Source organism: Aspergillus oryzae, chromosome 2 (genome assembly GCF_000184455.2).
Source record: "Aspergillus oryzae RIB40 DNA, chromosome 2".
Lineage (NCBI taxonomy): Eukaryota > Fungi > Ascomycota > Eurotiomycetes > Eurotiales > Aspergillaceae > Aspergillus > Aspergillus oryzae.
Genome location: NC_036436.1, coordinates 624580 through 638400, shown reverse-complemented (window position 1 = coordinate 638400; position 13821 = coordinate 624580). Strand labels below are relative to the sequence as shown.

The 13821-nt window shown below is 48.5% G+C and overlaps 6 protein-coding genes across 6 annotated transcripts; 3 read left to right on the top strand and 3 right to left on the bottom strand.

The window, feature by feature from the left end:
* Positions 1–3: 3 nt before the first annotated feature.
* AO090001000261 (uncharacterized protein) lies at positions 4–1136 on the top strand (the record flags this gene model as incomplete). Its single annotated transcript, XM_023234457.1, has 3 exons — positions 4–156; positions 209–370; positions 462–1136. 3 exons carry the CDS (start codon positions 4–6, stop codon positions 1134–1136), a joined length of 990 nt encoding a protein of 329 aa, XP_023089580.1.
* Positions 1137–1484: 348 nt separating this feature from the next.
* Positions 1485–4514, top strand: AO090001000260 (cytochrome P450; the record flags this gene model as incomplete). The annotated part of the gene is made up of 2 exons (XM_023234456.1): positions 1485–2957; positions 4431–4514. 2 exons carry the CDS (start codon positions 1485–1487, stop codon positions 4512–4514), a joined length of 1557 nt encoding a protein of 518 aa, XP_023089579.1.
* Positions 4515–5146: 632 nt separating this feature from the next.
* Positions 5147–7324, bottom strand: AO090001000259 (glycoside hydrolase family 35 protein; the record flags this gene model as incomplete). Its single annotated transcript, XM_023234455.1, has 4 exons — positions 5147–5334; positions 5389–6138; positions 6193–6498; positions 6532–7324. 4 exons carry the CDS (start codon positions 7322–7324, stop codon positions 5147–5149), a joined length of 2037 nt encoding a protein of 678 aa, XP_023089578.1.
* Positions 7325–7928: 604 nt separating this feature from the next.
* On the top strand, positions 7929–9281 carry AO090001000258 (uncharacterized protein; the record flags this gene model as incomplete). The annotated part of the gene is made up of 4 exons (XM_023234454.1): positions 7929–8128; positions 8175–8284; positions 8347–8482; positions 8507–9281. 4 exons carry the CDS (start codon positions 7929–7931, stop codon positions 9279–9281), a joined length of 1221 nt encoding a protein of 406 aa, XP_023089577.1.
* Positions 9282–9587: 306 nt separating this feature from the next.
* On the bottom strand, positions 9588–10395 carry AO090001000257 (SDR family NAD(P)-dependent oxidoreductase; the record flags this gene model as incomplete). The annotated part of the gene is made up of 2 exons (XM_001818746.1): positions 9588–9898; positions 9945–10395. 2 exons carry the CDS (start codon positions 10393–10395, stop codon positions 9588–9590), a joined length of 762 nt encoding a protein of 253 aa, XP_001818798.1.
* Positions 10396–11028: 633 nt separating this feature from the next.
* Positions 11029–11966, bottom strand: AO090001000256 (fungal specific transcription factor domain-containing protein; the record flags this gene model as incomplete). The annotated part of the gene is made up of 2 exons (XM_023234453.1): positions 11029–11550; positions 11601–11966. 2 exons carry the CDS (start codon positions 11964–11966, stop codon positions 11029–11031), a joined length of 888 nt encoding a protein of 295 aa, XP_023089576.1.
* Between the last annotated feature and the right edge of the window lie 1855 nt (positions 11967–13821).

Genomic DNA, 13821 nt, shown 5'->3' with positions numbered 1-13821 from the left:
CTCATGTTTCCGTCTTTGGATTTCTCTCGTTTCCACGATCCCTCTCAGCGGGAGGAGTTTTGTCGCCAATTTGTCTCAACATTGAAGGAGTATGGATTTGCCAAACTGATCAATCACGGGATTTCGTGTGCACAGATTGACCTGGCGTTTGCAGCAGTTTGTTTCCACTTTCCAATCCTCCGATACGTATAGACTTACTTGATCATAGGCCCGCCGCTTCTTCCAATTACCCTTGGAACAAAAGTTAAAATCACCTCATCCTGCCACCGCGCATCCACACCGAGGCTTCAGTCCGGTCGGGCTGGAGAACATTGGAGCTGTCTCCGACTATGGCAGCGCAGCTGGGTCTCCTTACCTCAAAGACATGAAGGTGATTGTGTCTCACCTCGAATGAATATTTTATTCTAACCCCTTTCTAGGAATCCTACGACATTGGATCCGAGTATGACCCACTTTACAAGAACATCTGGCCACCCAAGGGAGTGGATGATGCATTCCAACCGACCTTCACTGCATTCTTCGAAGCCGGCTATCGCGCCGAATTAACCATCCTGAAGGCGCTGTCAATCGGACTAGGTCTACCTGAGCATAAGCTTGGACAGCTCCACGCAGACCAGACCAATGAGCTGCGCATCACGCACTATCCTGCGGTCGCCCGAGGGGAATTTGCGCATTCGACACGTATCGCTACGCACACTGACTTTGGGACGATCACCCTGTTATTCCAAGACGCAGTCGGAGGATTACGTGAGTTTTTTTTTTTTTTTTTCGTGCATCTCTCGGGTCATGTTGGTCATGTTGTGGTGCTAATGCAGGTGGCAGAAATGGAGGTTCCACCGCATAGTGGGCAGTTCGCGGACATCGAGAGTGGAGGGCCATACGAATGTATTTTGAATGTGGGGGATTGCCTGCAGAAGTGGACTGGGTTGCACAGTGCGCGCCATCGAGTCCATCTTCCCGATCGGTCCAAGGAAGAGCAAATTAATGGGATAGTGCCGGAGCGCTTCTCGATCGCGTACTTTGCCAAACCTGACCGGGCTGCGATCCTCCGACCACTCCTGCTGGAAGGTGTCCCCGAGGAGAAATATCTGACAGCCAATGAGTTTCAACACATGCGGATTGCGGGAACATACTGAAGAAAAAATGAGCCTGATAAATATATATGATTGGGTATGGTTATGCAGAACCTCATCACATTCCATAGTTCAGCTGTGGTTCACCCAAGATTCAGCCAGCCGAGATCTACAGAAGTAAGCCAGAAGGGAATAGTGTATCAATAGTCCATACTCTGGCCTTGTTTTGAACAAACATGTGGGCCTCTCAAGCTGGAGACTCCACCATAACCTGCATGGTCTAGACATCCTCCTTACGCCAGCCACACAACAGAGTAACAATACGGTATGACCAACCAAAATATTCTGTTTGCCATTACCACTCGAAAAGTAGACTCTCCTCTCATCTCAGTTCCCATTCACAATCCAACAATGGAGCATCACACTTGGGCATTGTTTGTGGACAAATTAGACTATAAAGCAGTTTTCGGTCTTTTGTTGACCATTATTATCGCCGTCGTCACGACTCAAATCCTGCATGTTTATACCAAGTGCTGCCCTGGCATTCCCTCCATTCCTTTTCACATCTCGGTTTACGATGCATATCGCCGTGTGTCTGAAATAGGTTTCCACAACTCTCGTCTTCGCCCCGTGCTGGAAACCCATGGCGCCGTCAATATCTGGAACTCGGGTCAATGGGCGGTTCTGGTGACTAAACCAGAGTATGTGGTCCGTATTTTACGCAATGAGCGCGTTGTGGCCAAAGGTGGCTTCTATGGGAAAGTCCCTCATAGTACATTAGCGGGTCTGTTTGGCGAGAACATCATTGACTCTCATGGGGAGCTTTGGAAACAGTTCACAGGGGTCATGAAGCCTGGTATTCAGCGCCCTCATAGTATCTCCTCCCTCAAGGTGGCATCGTCTAAGCTTATAGCGACATTTAAACGAGAGCAACAGCATGCGCCGTCTGACCGCGGGGTGGTTATCGATGACATAATTGAACGATGGGCGATTGACGTGTTTGGGGAAAGCTTCTTTGACGTTGATTTTGGCGCCTTGAATGGCGGCACTGTTCGGGCTCAGGATGCCCTTCTGGCCATCCTCTGGAACCTGGGAGGACATCTCATTCACCATTTCCCAATGTTTGAAAGAATCGGCTGGCCTCTACGGCCAACAAGGCCCCACTGTTTTTCTATGATCCGAGAGCTCGAGGAGGCACTAATCGACATAACCGAGAAGCTCAAATACCCCGAAACACCGCCGGATCGATTTGAAAAGGTGATCTATCGGTTGAAGCGAGCCCGCGATGATGGGCTCATGACGGACTTCCATTATCGCTCGAATCTTAAAATGATGTTCTTTGCTGGCCACGAGAATGTCAAGTTTGCATTTATAGCAACCCTGTGGGAGCTTTCTCAAAACCCTCAAATGCAAGAAAAGTTATACCGGGAAATTGCAGCACATATCGCTTCTTCGTCTGACGGGGACGACCTCAAGAGCTTGCCCTATCTCACCGCTGTACTCGCCGAAACATTGCGCCTCTACCCCCCAGTAAGCCAGTTAATCAACCGCAAGACTTTGGAGCCAGTCTATCTAGGAAACGGCATAACCATTCCCCAAGGAATGTGGGTGGGATGGACGGCATATGGTGTCCATACCGATCCAAATACCTGGGGACCTACCGCCCATGAGTACCAGCCGGAGCGATGGGGGGATGATGTGCATGCCATCCAACGAGCGATTAGCCAGCAACAGGTTCGTGGGAGTTATATTCCATTTAACGCTTGGACTCGCAGCTGTATCGGGTCTGAGTTTGCATTGTTACAACTCCGGGTGACTCTTTATGAAATTGTCCGTCATTTCGAAATCACTAGTGCGCCAGATTATCGTTATTCGATTAAGGTGGTAAGTTCCAACCTGTGCACTTGAGGCAAAATATATTGGTATAATTACTTACCCGAAAGTAGAATGCTTCTCTGGAGCCCTATAATTGTCGATTGATTTTCAAGGATAGATTATAGACTATAGACGTTTCTTACCGCTTATAACCGATCAAGTTGCCCAACGATGTTGTCCATGTTTACCTGTTCTGGCATATGGAGAGGAAACGACACCGCTGGGGAACCCTTAGAATCTCAATAAAATCGTGCCAGGTAGTAAAAGGAGCACCATCTGGCCGTGGTTTCACCGGAACTGTAGAGTAAGTTTCGTGGCGCGCTGCCACTCTGCGATAAATACACTGCATTCTAGACTCTCCAGAACGTCAGAAGCATATTATGAGTTAAATTAGTCTGTAGACATTCCGCCACTCAAGAGAATGATACAAATGATGTGTCCACCTTGGCCCCGTTTAGCAAAGGGATATGTCATTTGACCATTCTACAAGGCTAAATACAACCGTCCTATGTGCACTCGCGGGCTGCAGAAACGTCACAAATACAGGGTAAAATAGGGGAGCCTCGGAGACTCATACTTCATCCCTGCTTTCACCTTTCCTTGCATGAAGGTATGCCAACCAGCCATGCTGCGGGTAAAAAGCAATATCCTGCATAATGCACATATAGACAGCCAATCGGTTCAATGTAGCTTGCAAACAATGATTGACCATACCATATATCTCGGTAAAGACATAAAACCCCACTTACTACCTGCAAAAGAACCAGCTGAACACCACATCTCAATCCATCAACCATGACTATTTCCACACAAGCTCCCATCCACCTCACCTTCGTTGGCGGAGGCCATTTGGCGCAAGCCATCATCAGTGGCATCCTCTCCTCTACTAATCCCTGGGCTCTAAAATGCAACATCGCAGTAACAGCCCGACGGGCTGAACATGTCCAAGAGCTGCAATCCCGATATCCCCAACTTCTGGTCACCGACAACAACCTGGATAAACGCATCTGGCAAGACGCCAGAAGATCACACCGAACTTCCACCCAAGACAGTACAACATCACCCATCCTCTTCATCTGCACACGCCCAGCAGATGTCCCCACCGTCTCAAAACAGCTAGCGCCCACCCTCGAGTCATTGGATCCGAGTGTCCGTCCTACCGTTGTGACAATGTGTCCTGGAATCACCGTCAGCCAGCTCCAAGACTGGCTACCGACAGGGACAGCGATTGTCCGGTCCATGCCCAACACACCCGTTGAGGTCAGGCAGGGTGCCACCGGTCTCTTCGCATCAGAAGATGCCACGGTTCGCGTCAATCATGTCAAAACCGTTCTGGAGGAGGTATCTCCCCTCGTCACTATTGTTCCGGAAGAGTCGATGCTAGATGTTGTCGCAGCTGTGTCCGGGTAAGACCTGTCCTCTGTTCCTTGCTATCTTATTCTATGGAAACCAATCAACAGTCCCATTAACGATGCATGATAGATCTGGTCCTGCGCATTTCTTCTTCGTCATCGAATCTATGGTCGCTGCAGCAGAGTCTATGGGTCTTCCGAGGGAGGCTGCTGAGCCCCTCGTTATTCAATCTTGTCTTGGTGCTGGGTATCTGGCTAGTGCGTCGTCGAAGTCCGTCGCTGATTTGCGGAAAGAAGTCTGTGTTCCTGGGGGAAGTACGGAAAAGGCGATTTCGCATTTGGATCAAAATGGGGTTCAGACATTGTTTAAAGTGGCGATTCAGAAGAGTTTGGATGCGAATTTGAAAATGCAGTTTTGTTAGCTTTTATAGTAAAAGTAGATAGGGGATAGCATTTGATACTGATGCTCAAGCCGTCCATGTTTTGATTAAATACGCCCTGGAGGCTCGTGGTGGGCTATTAGCTCAGAAGAGGTTGGATATCAATCAAACTGCCCCGGAATACAATGGAGTTTATTAGGTTAGAGGCTTTTGCTTGCTTGCTTATCTTGGACAGATGGTGCCTGGACCAGTTGTTCGTGCTCCACAGCATGGTTTGTGGGATACATCACAGTCACCTGTTGCATAATGCCATTTTACGCTCTTATACACGCTTCATTCCCCATACTCAGTGGAGTTCTCAATAATGGTTCATGATGACCTTTGATATCTGTTCAGTACATATATAATTCGTGTGAGTTTGTGCATCTAGCATGGTATTACTCTCAGTCCGCCCTGGCTGACTGTTTCAGGCATATTGTGAGCGATCCTTCCATCCAGGTCGAAGGTATTCGCCATCAAATAGAGGATCAAAAGCTGATCGATGCACGCCCATCACTTTCCAGGCTACATCAACCCGTCCTCCAGCTTCATCCATAGCCCACACGCTGAGACCAATAGTGTTGTTGCCATTATAGTCAAGGATGCCAGGAAATACTAGGGAGATTGTCAATTTCAATTTTGTTGCATATTAGAACTTCTTGGACTTACCAGGGAAAGTTGTTTCATTCGAAATGTAGGGCAAGGTTTTTGCAAACTGATAACCGTTGACATATAGTTGAGCCCGTAGCTTTGCCTTCTTCTCAGTGCTTAGCTGGAAAGCCAAGCTGGCGTCGTAACCTTCAGGAATATTCAACGGGACAACGGTACGGTAAAAGCGCGCATCAGCGCCGGTAAATCCGTCCGCAGGGGCACCTGACTCCCAATCATTGTCATCAAAGCCAGGGAGATGCCAGCCAAGGCGCTCTGCATGAAGGCCGCCTTCGTTGTACGTGCCACGTACTGGTTCAAGCAGATGGTTTCCGCCAGCATTTCCGGCCACTTTCCACGAGGTGAAATTAGTAGGCGAGCCATCTGCAGCAATCAATGTGGCATTAAGAATGCCTCGTGGGTCTGGCGCGGCATCACGCTGCTCCTTGCCCATTGTATCCTGAATGACAAATAGGATATTATCATCTCCTGTATTGAGCTTGACGTCCTTGAAAGATACCTCTAGCTCGCCCGTTTTGTTGGCCATTGAGCCCAGCCAGGACCCGAGGAATTCGCCGTTGACATACGCAGAAAAGCCGCTGGCAAGACCGCCAATGACACGAAGATAAGCACCCGAGGGCATACTCTCTTCCGAGGCGTCGAACCTTCCTCGCCAGAGAATGTTACCCGCTTGGTACCCATACTCGTCAGCAAACAGAACGGGGTAGGTATCGGGAGGAACGAAATGGGGAGTTGTCATATGGTTTGCATCTATGAGAGGTTAGTCAAAGAAGCTTAGATAAGAGTGACCGATCCATCACTCACCGGTCCATTTGGAGTTGTCATAATCCACCAACCTCTCCGGAAGATTCTCTGCTACCTTCCAGTTGGTAAGTGGCGGGAGCTCTGCGAGAAGGCTATCCGCCGTAACTTCAGGGGCGGGAAGGCTACCAACGAGAGTTCCATACTTAGACTTCGTGATCTTCAGCTTCGAGCCATTGAAGAAGACATTTTTTACGTTCTTCGGTGCCCAGATCTCAATGTCAGTTTCTTCGTCCCAGTCACCCGTGATATAGATGGTATCGCCGTCGATCTCGGCCGTGCGGACGAGATAGGGTCCGTGGACAAGGACTAATGCGCTTTGTTAGTACATTGGTATCGTACATTCTCGTAGCATGGGGGCACAGTTACCCGTAGAATTCTCCCATGCAAGTGGGTTATTATTCAACGTAGGAGCCCAGAACTTGTAAGCAGACTGGCGATCTACCACCACAGCTTGAACGTCATGGTTATAATCAATAACCGTCTTCTCATTTCCTGCACCAACGCTGGTCACAACACCATATCGAGTCGTCGTTACCGTCTTGTTATCTGCATTTCCGGTCATGACTTTGCCGGACTTTGCGTCTTTAAGTAGAAATTCCCCTTCTTCGCCCTCCGGAGCCCAGAATACGACTACCTGACGGTCTCCTAGGTCAGCTACCGTGAGGATCTCCAAGGTCGTGTAAGTGATCTTCTTTCCGGAGGAACCAATGGGGAAGTCCGTGACCAGGACTTTAGATTCCGTTCCATTGATAGTAATGGATCCTTTAGTTGGGACTGTGAGGTTTCCAATATCAGTGGAGACGTGCAGCCGGAACTTGGTCAGCTCTGTGGAAGGAGAGTACTCATGGCGGGTGACATAAAAGGCAGACCCGGTGTCTGGATTGCGGAGTTCAGTTGTGAAGATATCCTGGTCCGTAGCATACTGGGTGCTATTCCCCACTCGTTCCACCTTAGAGAAATTGCGGGCAACACGCATGAAAAGACCAAAGAGCTTGGCTTCATTGTACTTGTCGCCAATCAAACGAGTCTCGTGAATGGGCGCCGAGTAGTCATAACTGGTGCCAACTTCAGGGAAGCCGATATTACCCCAATTGGTTCCTCCATAAAGCATATAAACATTGACAGCTGTCATCTTCTGGGCCAGGTTGTGACGGAAGAAAAGGTTCACCCAGGCGGGCCCCGTAGCCAAGTTAAAGTTAAATTAAATTAACACGAAGGAAATCCCTCGTCCGTACTTTAGTAGCAGAATTGACAAACGTTCCCTGGGCACTAATAGGTATTAAAGAGAGAATACGCCTACTCGGTTTCATAAATCCGTCTACGCGCCAGAAACATTACTTATATTGACTTTAATTGCATGGCTAAACAGCACAAGACAGCATGGAGCTCGCTAGTACTCTCCTGATAACGGATGTGGAAATTATATCAGCTTAGAGATGACTTTCGTACATTCGGTACCCACGCCTCTATTAATATTAAACAGGAATCATAACGCTATGGAATAGGAGAAGGTTTAACCTCATGTTAGTGGACGGATGTAAAGGGATGTGGACGGATATGGACGGAAAAGCAGCAGATGGTTATCGGGGCTGAGTTATCCGATACTCAAGATACGGACTTGAACCCGGAACTAACCACTATTGTCTCCCTAATTACTGTTTATATTATCTTATTATCTCCATTTTCCCTGGCTCTACCACTACTGTACAACATCTCAAGTAGGTGAATCAATCATCATGGGCAAAATCGTGTCTATGGAATATTTTCGCGTTCCTCCGCGGTGGCTCTTTGTGAAAATCACAGACGAAACAGGCGCCTGTGGATGGGGGGAAGCTTCCCTCGAGGGGCACACTAATGCCGTAGAAGGCTGCCTAGATGCCTGGTTTGAGAGATACAAGGGATTAGACGCGGAGTCAGTGGGTTCCTTTGAGCGACCGTCCTTTATCACGCATTTTTTTTACCTGTTCTAAACATGGTTGTAGGGACATTGAAAATATTTGGCAGCTCTCGTGGCGCGGTAGCTTCTACCGTGGTGGGCCTGTGTTTATGAGTGCGCTGTCAGGAATTGATATAGCTCTATGGGATATGAAAGGTCTGTAGCAGCAGTCACAATCCTATTGGACTATCTGGGTCTGCCCGGGGTCTAACGAAGAGATATACAGGCTGACGCACAAGTAGCCAGAAAGCTTGGTGTGCCCATATATCACCTACTGGGTGGCAAGGTTAGGGATAAGATTCGAGTGTATGCATGGATTGGGGGTGACAGGCCCGACGATGTTCAGGTTCAAGCGTATGTCACCCGTTAACAATGCAGGAACGTACTTATGCTCATGTCCCATAGACAAGCTCGCAAACAGCAGGGGTTCCATGCTGTTAAGATGAATGGTACAGGAGACACAGCATGGTTAGACTCACCATCGGTTCTTCACGAGGTCGTCGGGAGGGTCAAAGCAGTAAAGGCAATGGGCATCGATGTTGCTATTGACTTCCACGGCCGAGTACATAAGCCCATGGCCAAGCGCCTTGCGAGGGCATTGGAACCCCACGAACCTCTGTTCGTCGAAGAACCGCTTCTTGTGGAACATATCGGCGGCATCAAACAAGTATCAGAGTTGACCACTGTTCCAATTGCTCTTGGTGAGCGACTTTATAGTCGCTGGGACGTACGACCATTCTTGGAAAGCAATTGTGTGGATATACTCCAACCGGATATTTGTCACATCGGCGGCATCTCCGAGATGAGACGCATCGCCGCCATGTGTGAGACTTATGATGTTGGTGTCGCTCCTCATTGTCCGCTAGGTCCCATTGCACTGGCGGCTTGTGTTCATGCGAACGCGACAATGGGGAATTTTGCCATCCAGGAGATGGGCATAGGCATGCACTACAATAACACTGGGCAAGATATCACAAGCTATATCACGAATCCAGAGGTTTGGGCTGTGCGGGATGGTCATATCGATGTCTTATCTGGTCCGGGCTTAGGGATTGAAATCAACGAAGCAGAAGTGAGGCAGATGTCGCAGAATACCAAAGCTTGGCCAACTCCGGAGTTTCGCGGTCCTTGTGGAGAGCTTCGAGAGTGGTAATACGACAGTGCAGCGGATAGAGATAGTTACTAGTAAGCTGTTCAAGAACCTACAATAGATGTACCTATTACGATCTTCATATATCAAAGTTTGCATATTTGATTATAGTAGTACTACTATCTACCAAACGATATATAATACTAGGGATGAGGTGTTCAAGGGCAGGATTGTCATGCCATATGCTTGCTTTAATGCGAGTGGAATTGATATATAATATCAGAGTCTAGGCTCACAGAGATACCGTTTCAATAACGCAGGGTAACGAAACATGTCGTTATGAACGTCGTATCGAGTAGCACAATCCATTCAAACCCAGGCTCCATCAACCGGGTAACAACTTCCGCTCACGAAAGAGCTTTCCGGCCCCAGCAAAAATACAACCACCTTAGCCACTTCCTCAGGAGTGCCCTGCCGTTTAAAAGCGATAGGGTCATCAAACGGCGCATCAGACGGTCGTTCGATTCGGTCATAAAACCCTTGCATCATTGGAGTATAGATTGGTCCCGGAGCAACTGCATTAACCCTAACTTCCCGGTGACCATTCTCCTTTGCAGCAACTCGAGTAAGACCCAAAACACCATGTTTACTCGCTGCATACGCACCATGGTTTGCCACGCCTAGTTCTTTCAGAAAGAGTTCCAGCCATTAAGAGAGGAGACTCACCCGTGGTGGCATGGATGGACGCCATATTGACGATTGAGCCACCGTCCACAATGTGGTTGAGCTCTGCCCGGAGGCAATACATCGTTCCTGTCAGATTCACACTGATGATTTTATTCCATTCGTCATCTTCCAATTCTGCCACCGTCTTGATCCCATGGTCCTTTCCGATAACACCGGCAATGTTGGCTGCCCCATCGAGCCGATGGTATTTCGTCTTAATGTCGGCAATCCAGTTCTCAACCTGTTGTTTGTTCGAAACATCGACTTGGGTGATCATGAATTCAACAGAGGGGCTTTTGGCAGAGAAGTACGACTCAACATTGCCGAGGCAATCTGCATTAACGTCGGCAATGCACACTGTTCCCCCGCGTTCCGAGATGAGTTTGGCTGTTGCAAAGCCTATGCCACTCGCACCGCCTGTAACAGCATACACCTTGCCCTGAAGTGACATTTTCTGTAAGCTTACCAAAAATAATAATTTGTGTCAAGTGGTTGAGCGGCTGCTCCAAGTTTCCATAGTGAACGTGGTCTACAACGTTCTTGTGGGATCTCAGACCGGAGTCTCCACATCAGGTGTTTTCCGTTGATAGGTGTTCTTAATTTCCATTGGTCAAAATTATCCGACGAGTTCTGCTCACTGACAGACTACCCCCTGACCGCGGTAGCGTGCTCGACTACGAAATCTCCATAATTAGTGCTTGGGCTAGAGAATCACCTGGATAAATGAAGGGAAATGGCAACCGTGGTTGTGCATGCAAGCTCGTGGCACTCTGGAGCAACAGGTCAACTTACGAAAACTTGTTCAAGCTTCCTGACGAACCCCCGTCTTAATTCTCTCCTAAATCATAATTAGAATATAATAATGAAAGAAATGACAATGATAATGACAAATGAGAAAGCAAAGGACAGCAAATTAAAAGAAAGAGCTACGGTAGTTAGTACTGCGCGGGACAAGCTCCGAAAAGGCTTATTTGCGAATCAGAAGAAATGACAATAATCTCATACAAAACTGATGATATCATAATACAAAGGTGGGTATCTTTCAGAAGAGGGGACTTGACAATGATACTGGTAGTTACAAATCCTAGAGATTGTTGAAGCCGGAGAAAACCTGCCGGTAGTCTTGATTAGCCGATTGATACCAGAATACCTTCTCGATTTCATGAGCGCTTACCATCGACTCAAATTGATCCCATCCAGTCAGGTCTTCCAGAGAAGCACTGGGACTGACATGAAAATCATCCAGCGGGCCCAGGCCTACCAGGTTTGGCGCTGCCATAGCAAATTCCGTTGCAAAATCCCCGACATTAGAAGTAAGGTTTTCTATATCCCCACTCCTCATCTCCATTGCATAGTGGGTTTGCGTTTGTTGATCCACAGAAGGCTGGACTGGGGTTATTTGCCGCACAGCCTCTGCATGCAGCTCTTCTAAAACCAGACAATACCTAGAAGTCAACGATCCCTCTTCGGCAATGTTCATAATCTGCTGCTGACAACGTTCTGCAGCTGCGAAGAACGGCCCGTATACGTCGCCAGGCTCCTTGCTGTGTTGTATGGTGTAGACGTACAAGATCACGGAAGCGGAGAAGGCAAAGTAAGGAGTGAACTATGGACTCTAGTATTAGCAAGCTCTCGAGGCATTACCATAATTCTTACCCAGAAACACCGAAAAAGTTGTTTGGCTTGGATTATCGCGTCCACAACAGTAACAATTTCCATTGCAGCATGGAGGCATTCAGAGATGCTTTCATCAATCTGTTCCCTTCGTTCATTTTGCTCCCGCAGCAACCTCCGTGTGATGTTCGTCAACCTGGCGAAATTGGTAAGCAAGAGCGGACGGTTGGTTAGAATCACCGTATGCCAGTATGCAAGATTCAGGACGTTTCTCTGTCTCTGATAAATTAAGACTAATGGGGCAGCGTTCAAACTAGGTCGGTCGAGAAAACCGGCCATTTCTCTGCGCCATGACTTCAGCTCACTCATATACTTCGCTGTGAGCGACAAACGCTCGGTAATAGACATAGGTTGAATAGAGTAAATATCGCTCAAAATACCACTCAAAATCCGAGATAACCTATTGAAACTCGTGTCAGATCGCGAAAGAATTACATTCCTAGGAGGATGTACTTTGCGTAGCTAACCGGGCCAAACATGGTTGATAGCCCTTGACTCGCATATGAGGCAGTTCCGTCCATGCTGTCCTGGACCTCTTCATCCTCCACGCAAGAAGGAAGCTTCTGATCAATGTCCTTGTCATTAAACGTCCTCGGCCTCCCAAGCGCCGTGCTTATATAGTTGTCGAGACAATAAGCACTCCAAAAGGTCCGGCGACGGCATTCAATTTCGAGCCGAGTGATGGAGCTGGAACTGGCATGTCGATTGCGATGTAGACCGAGGGCGAAAATCAGCCGAGCGACGGTCCCAAATAGACTCCAGCAGTGGTTGATGCGTGACTGTGAGAGAAGCCAAAGGCATTGGCACAGGCGAGCTTGAACACTTGCGAGTCGCACGGGACCCTGCTCTTTGGCCAGTTGTTGATTCGCTGCCCGGAAGTATCGAACACTGAAGCGTTTCTTAGCATCACTTGAATTTGCCGGACACCTGATGCTCGAAACAACATAGATAAACAGACCTCGTGTCGGCTTCTACTGTGGACGGCTTTGGGCTTGTATGTTCCTGTGCGATGGCGAAGATCATGAAAATCACAGCGATCTGTGCAGGTGCAGCATCTTGATCGCGCATCACACCTCGAGTCTCGTAGAACTCGTTCATCCATTGCTCGATCGTTGGTCGATGCACAAATCGATCTACGGGAACTGCAAAGTCAAAGTATCTATGAACAAGGCGAGTAGTGTCATCTCGGTTCAGCAGCAAACAGAATGTCGGGTCAAGATAGGATGGTGAAGGGTCCCCGGTACTAGAATCAGTATGATGGCAAGGCAATGGGGTGTCGCCAAAGTTGAAGACAGATAAGCTTCGGGGAAAGGATACAGATTGTTCGAGCCGCTTTTGAACTCGAGAGAGGAATGAGATACCGGAGGAAGGACCTACGTAGTGACCTTGAAGGTCGGTCTGCGCTGGCTCGGGTGAAGTGCGAGAGATGGGCTCGCCCAGCGGCATCGATCCCCTCTCCTGGGACACAACGCCCGGCGGTTCTTCAAGAACGCCTGAATTTCCGGGATGGCTTGCCGTTTGATTTACAACCCGTGGAGTCAGCGGAGACGCGGTCAGTTGAGCTAGAGGCCTCGAGCGAGTCAACCGAACGGCTGGGCGTCGCCCTCTGGAGTACGAGGCGTTATAGGAGCAAGCGGCGGATGCCTCGGTGCACACACGGCATGGCTGTTGGCCATTACACCGAACCTTCCTCCTAAAATCGGTCTAAGTCAGTAAGATGGGTATTAACAGTGAAGTTGATGGGGCAACTTACTTCTTGCAACGGTCGCAGGCACGCGTCACACGGATACGGCCGGACTGCCGAGGCCATCCGTCGGACGAATTTCGAGTGCTGGGTAAATCATTTTCCATGTCGCCAGTGGTGGTATTCCCGGCGGTGGATTCGTCTCCTGCATTCCTCGGATGAGGCGAGGTAGGAGTACGTAGTTGCGGATTACTTCGTTCTAACGGGGGTCCATCAGACACGCCAAACTCACTAATGGCCGCCTTTACGGCCGACTAATCAAGCGAACGGATAATTTTACCGATGCCTTGGCATCTTACATTAAGCCACGCACTTATTGTCTTTAGTCACAAGTGCTTTCACCTTCTATATCATCTATATAATAGGGTCCTAGAATACGCAATTCTATAATATGTAAACATTATTAGTGCGATTTACGCTTATAGCTTGAGCCTAGATTCTGTTGATCATAGTACTAAC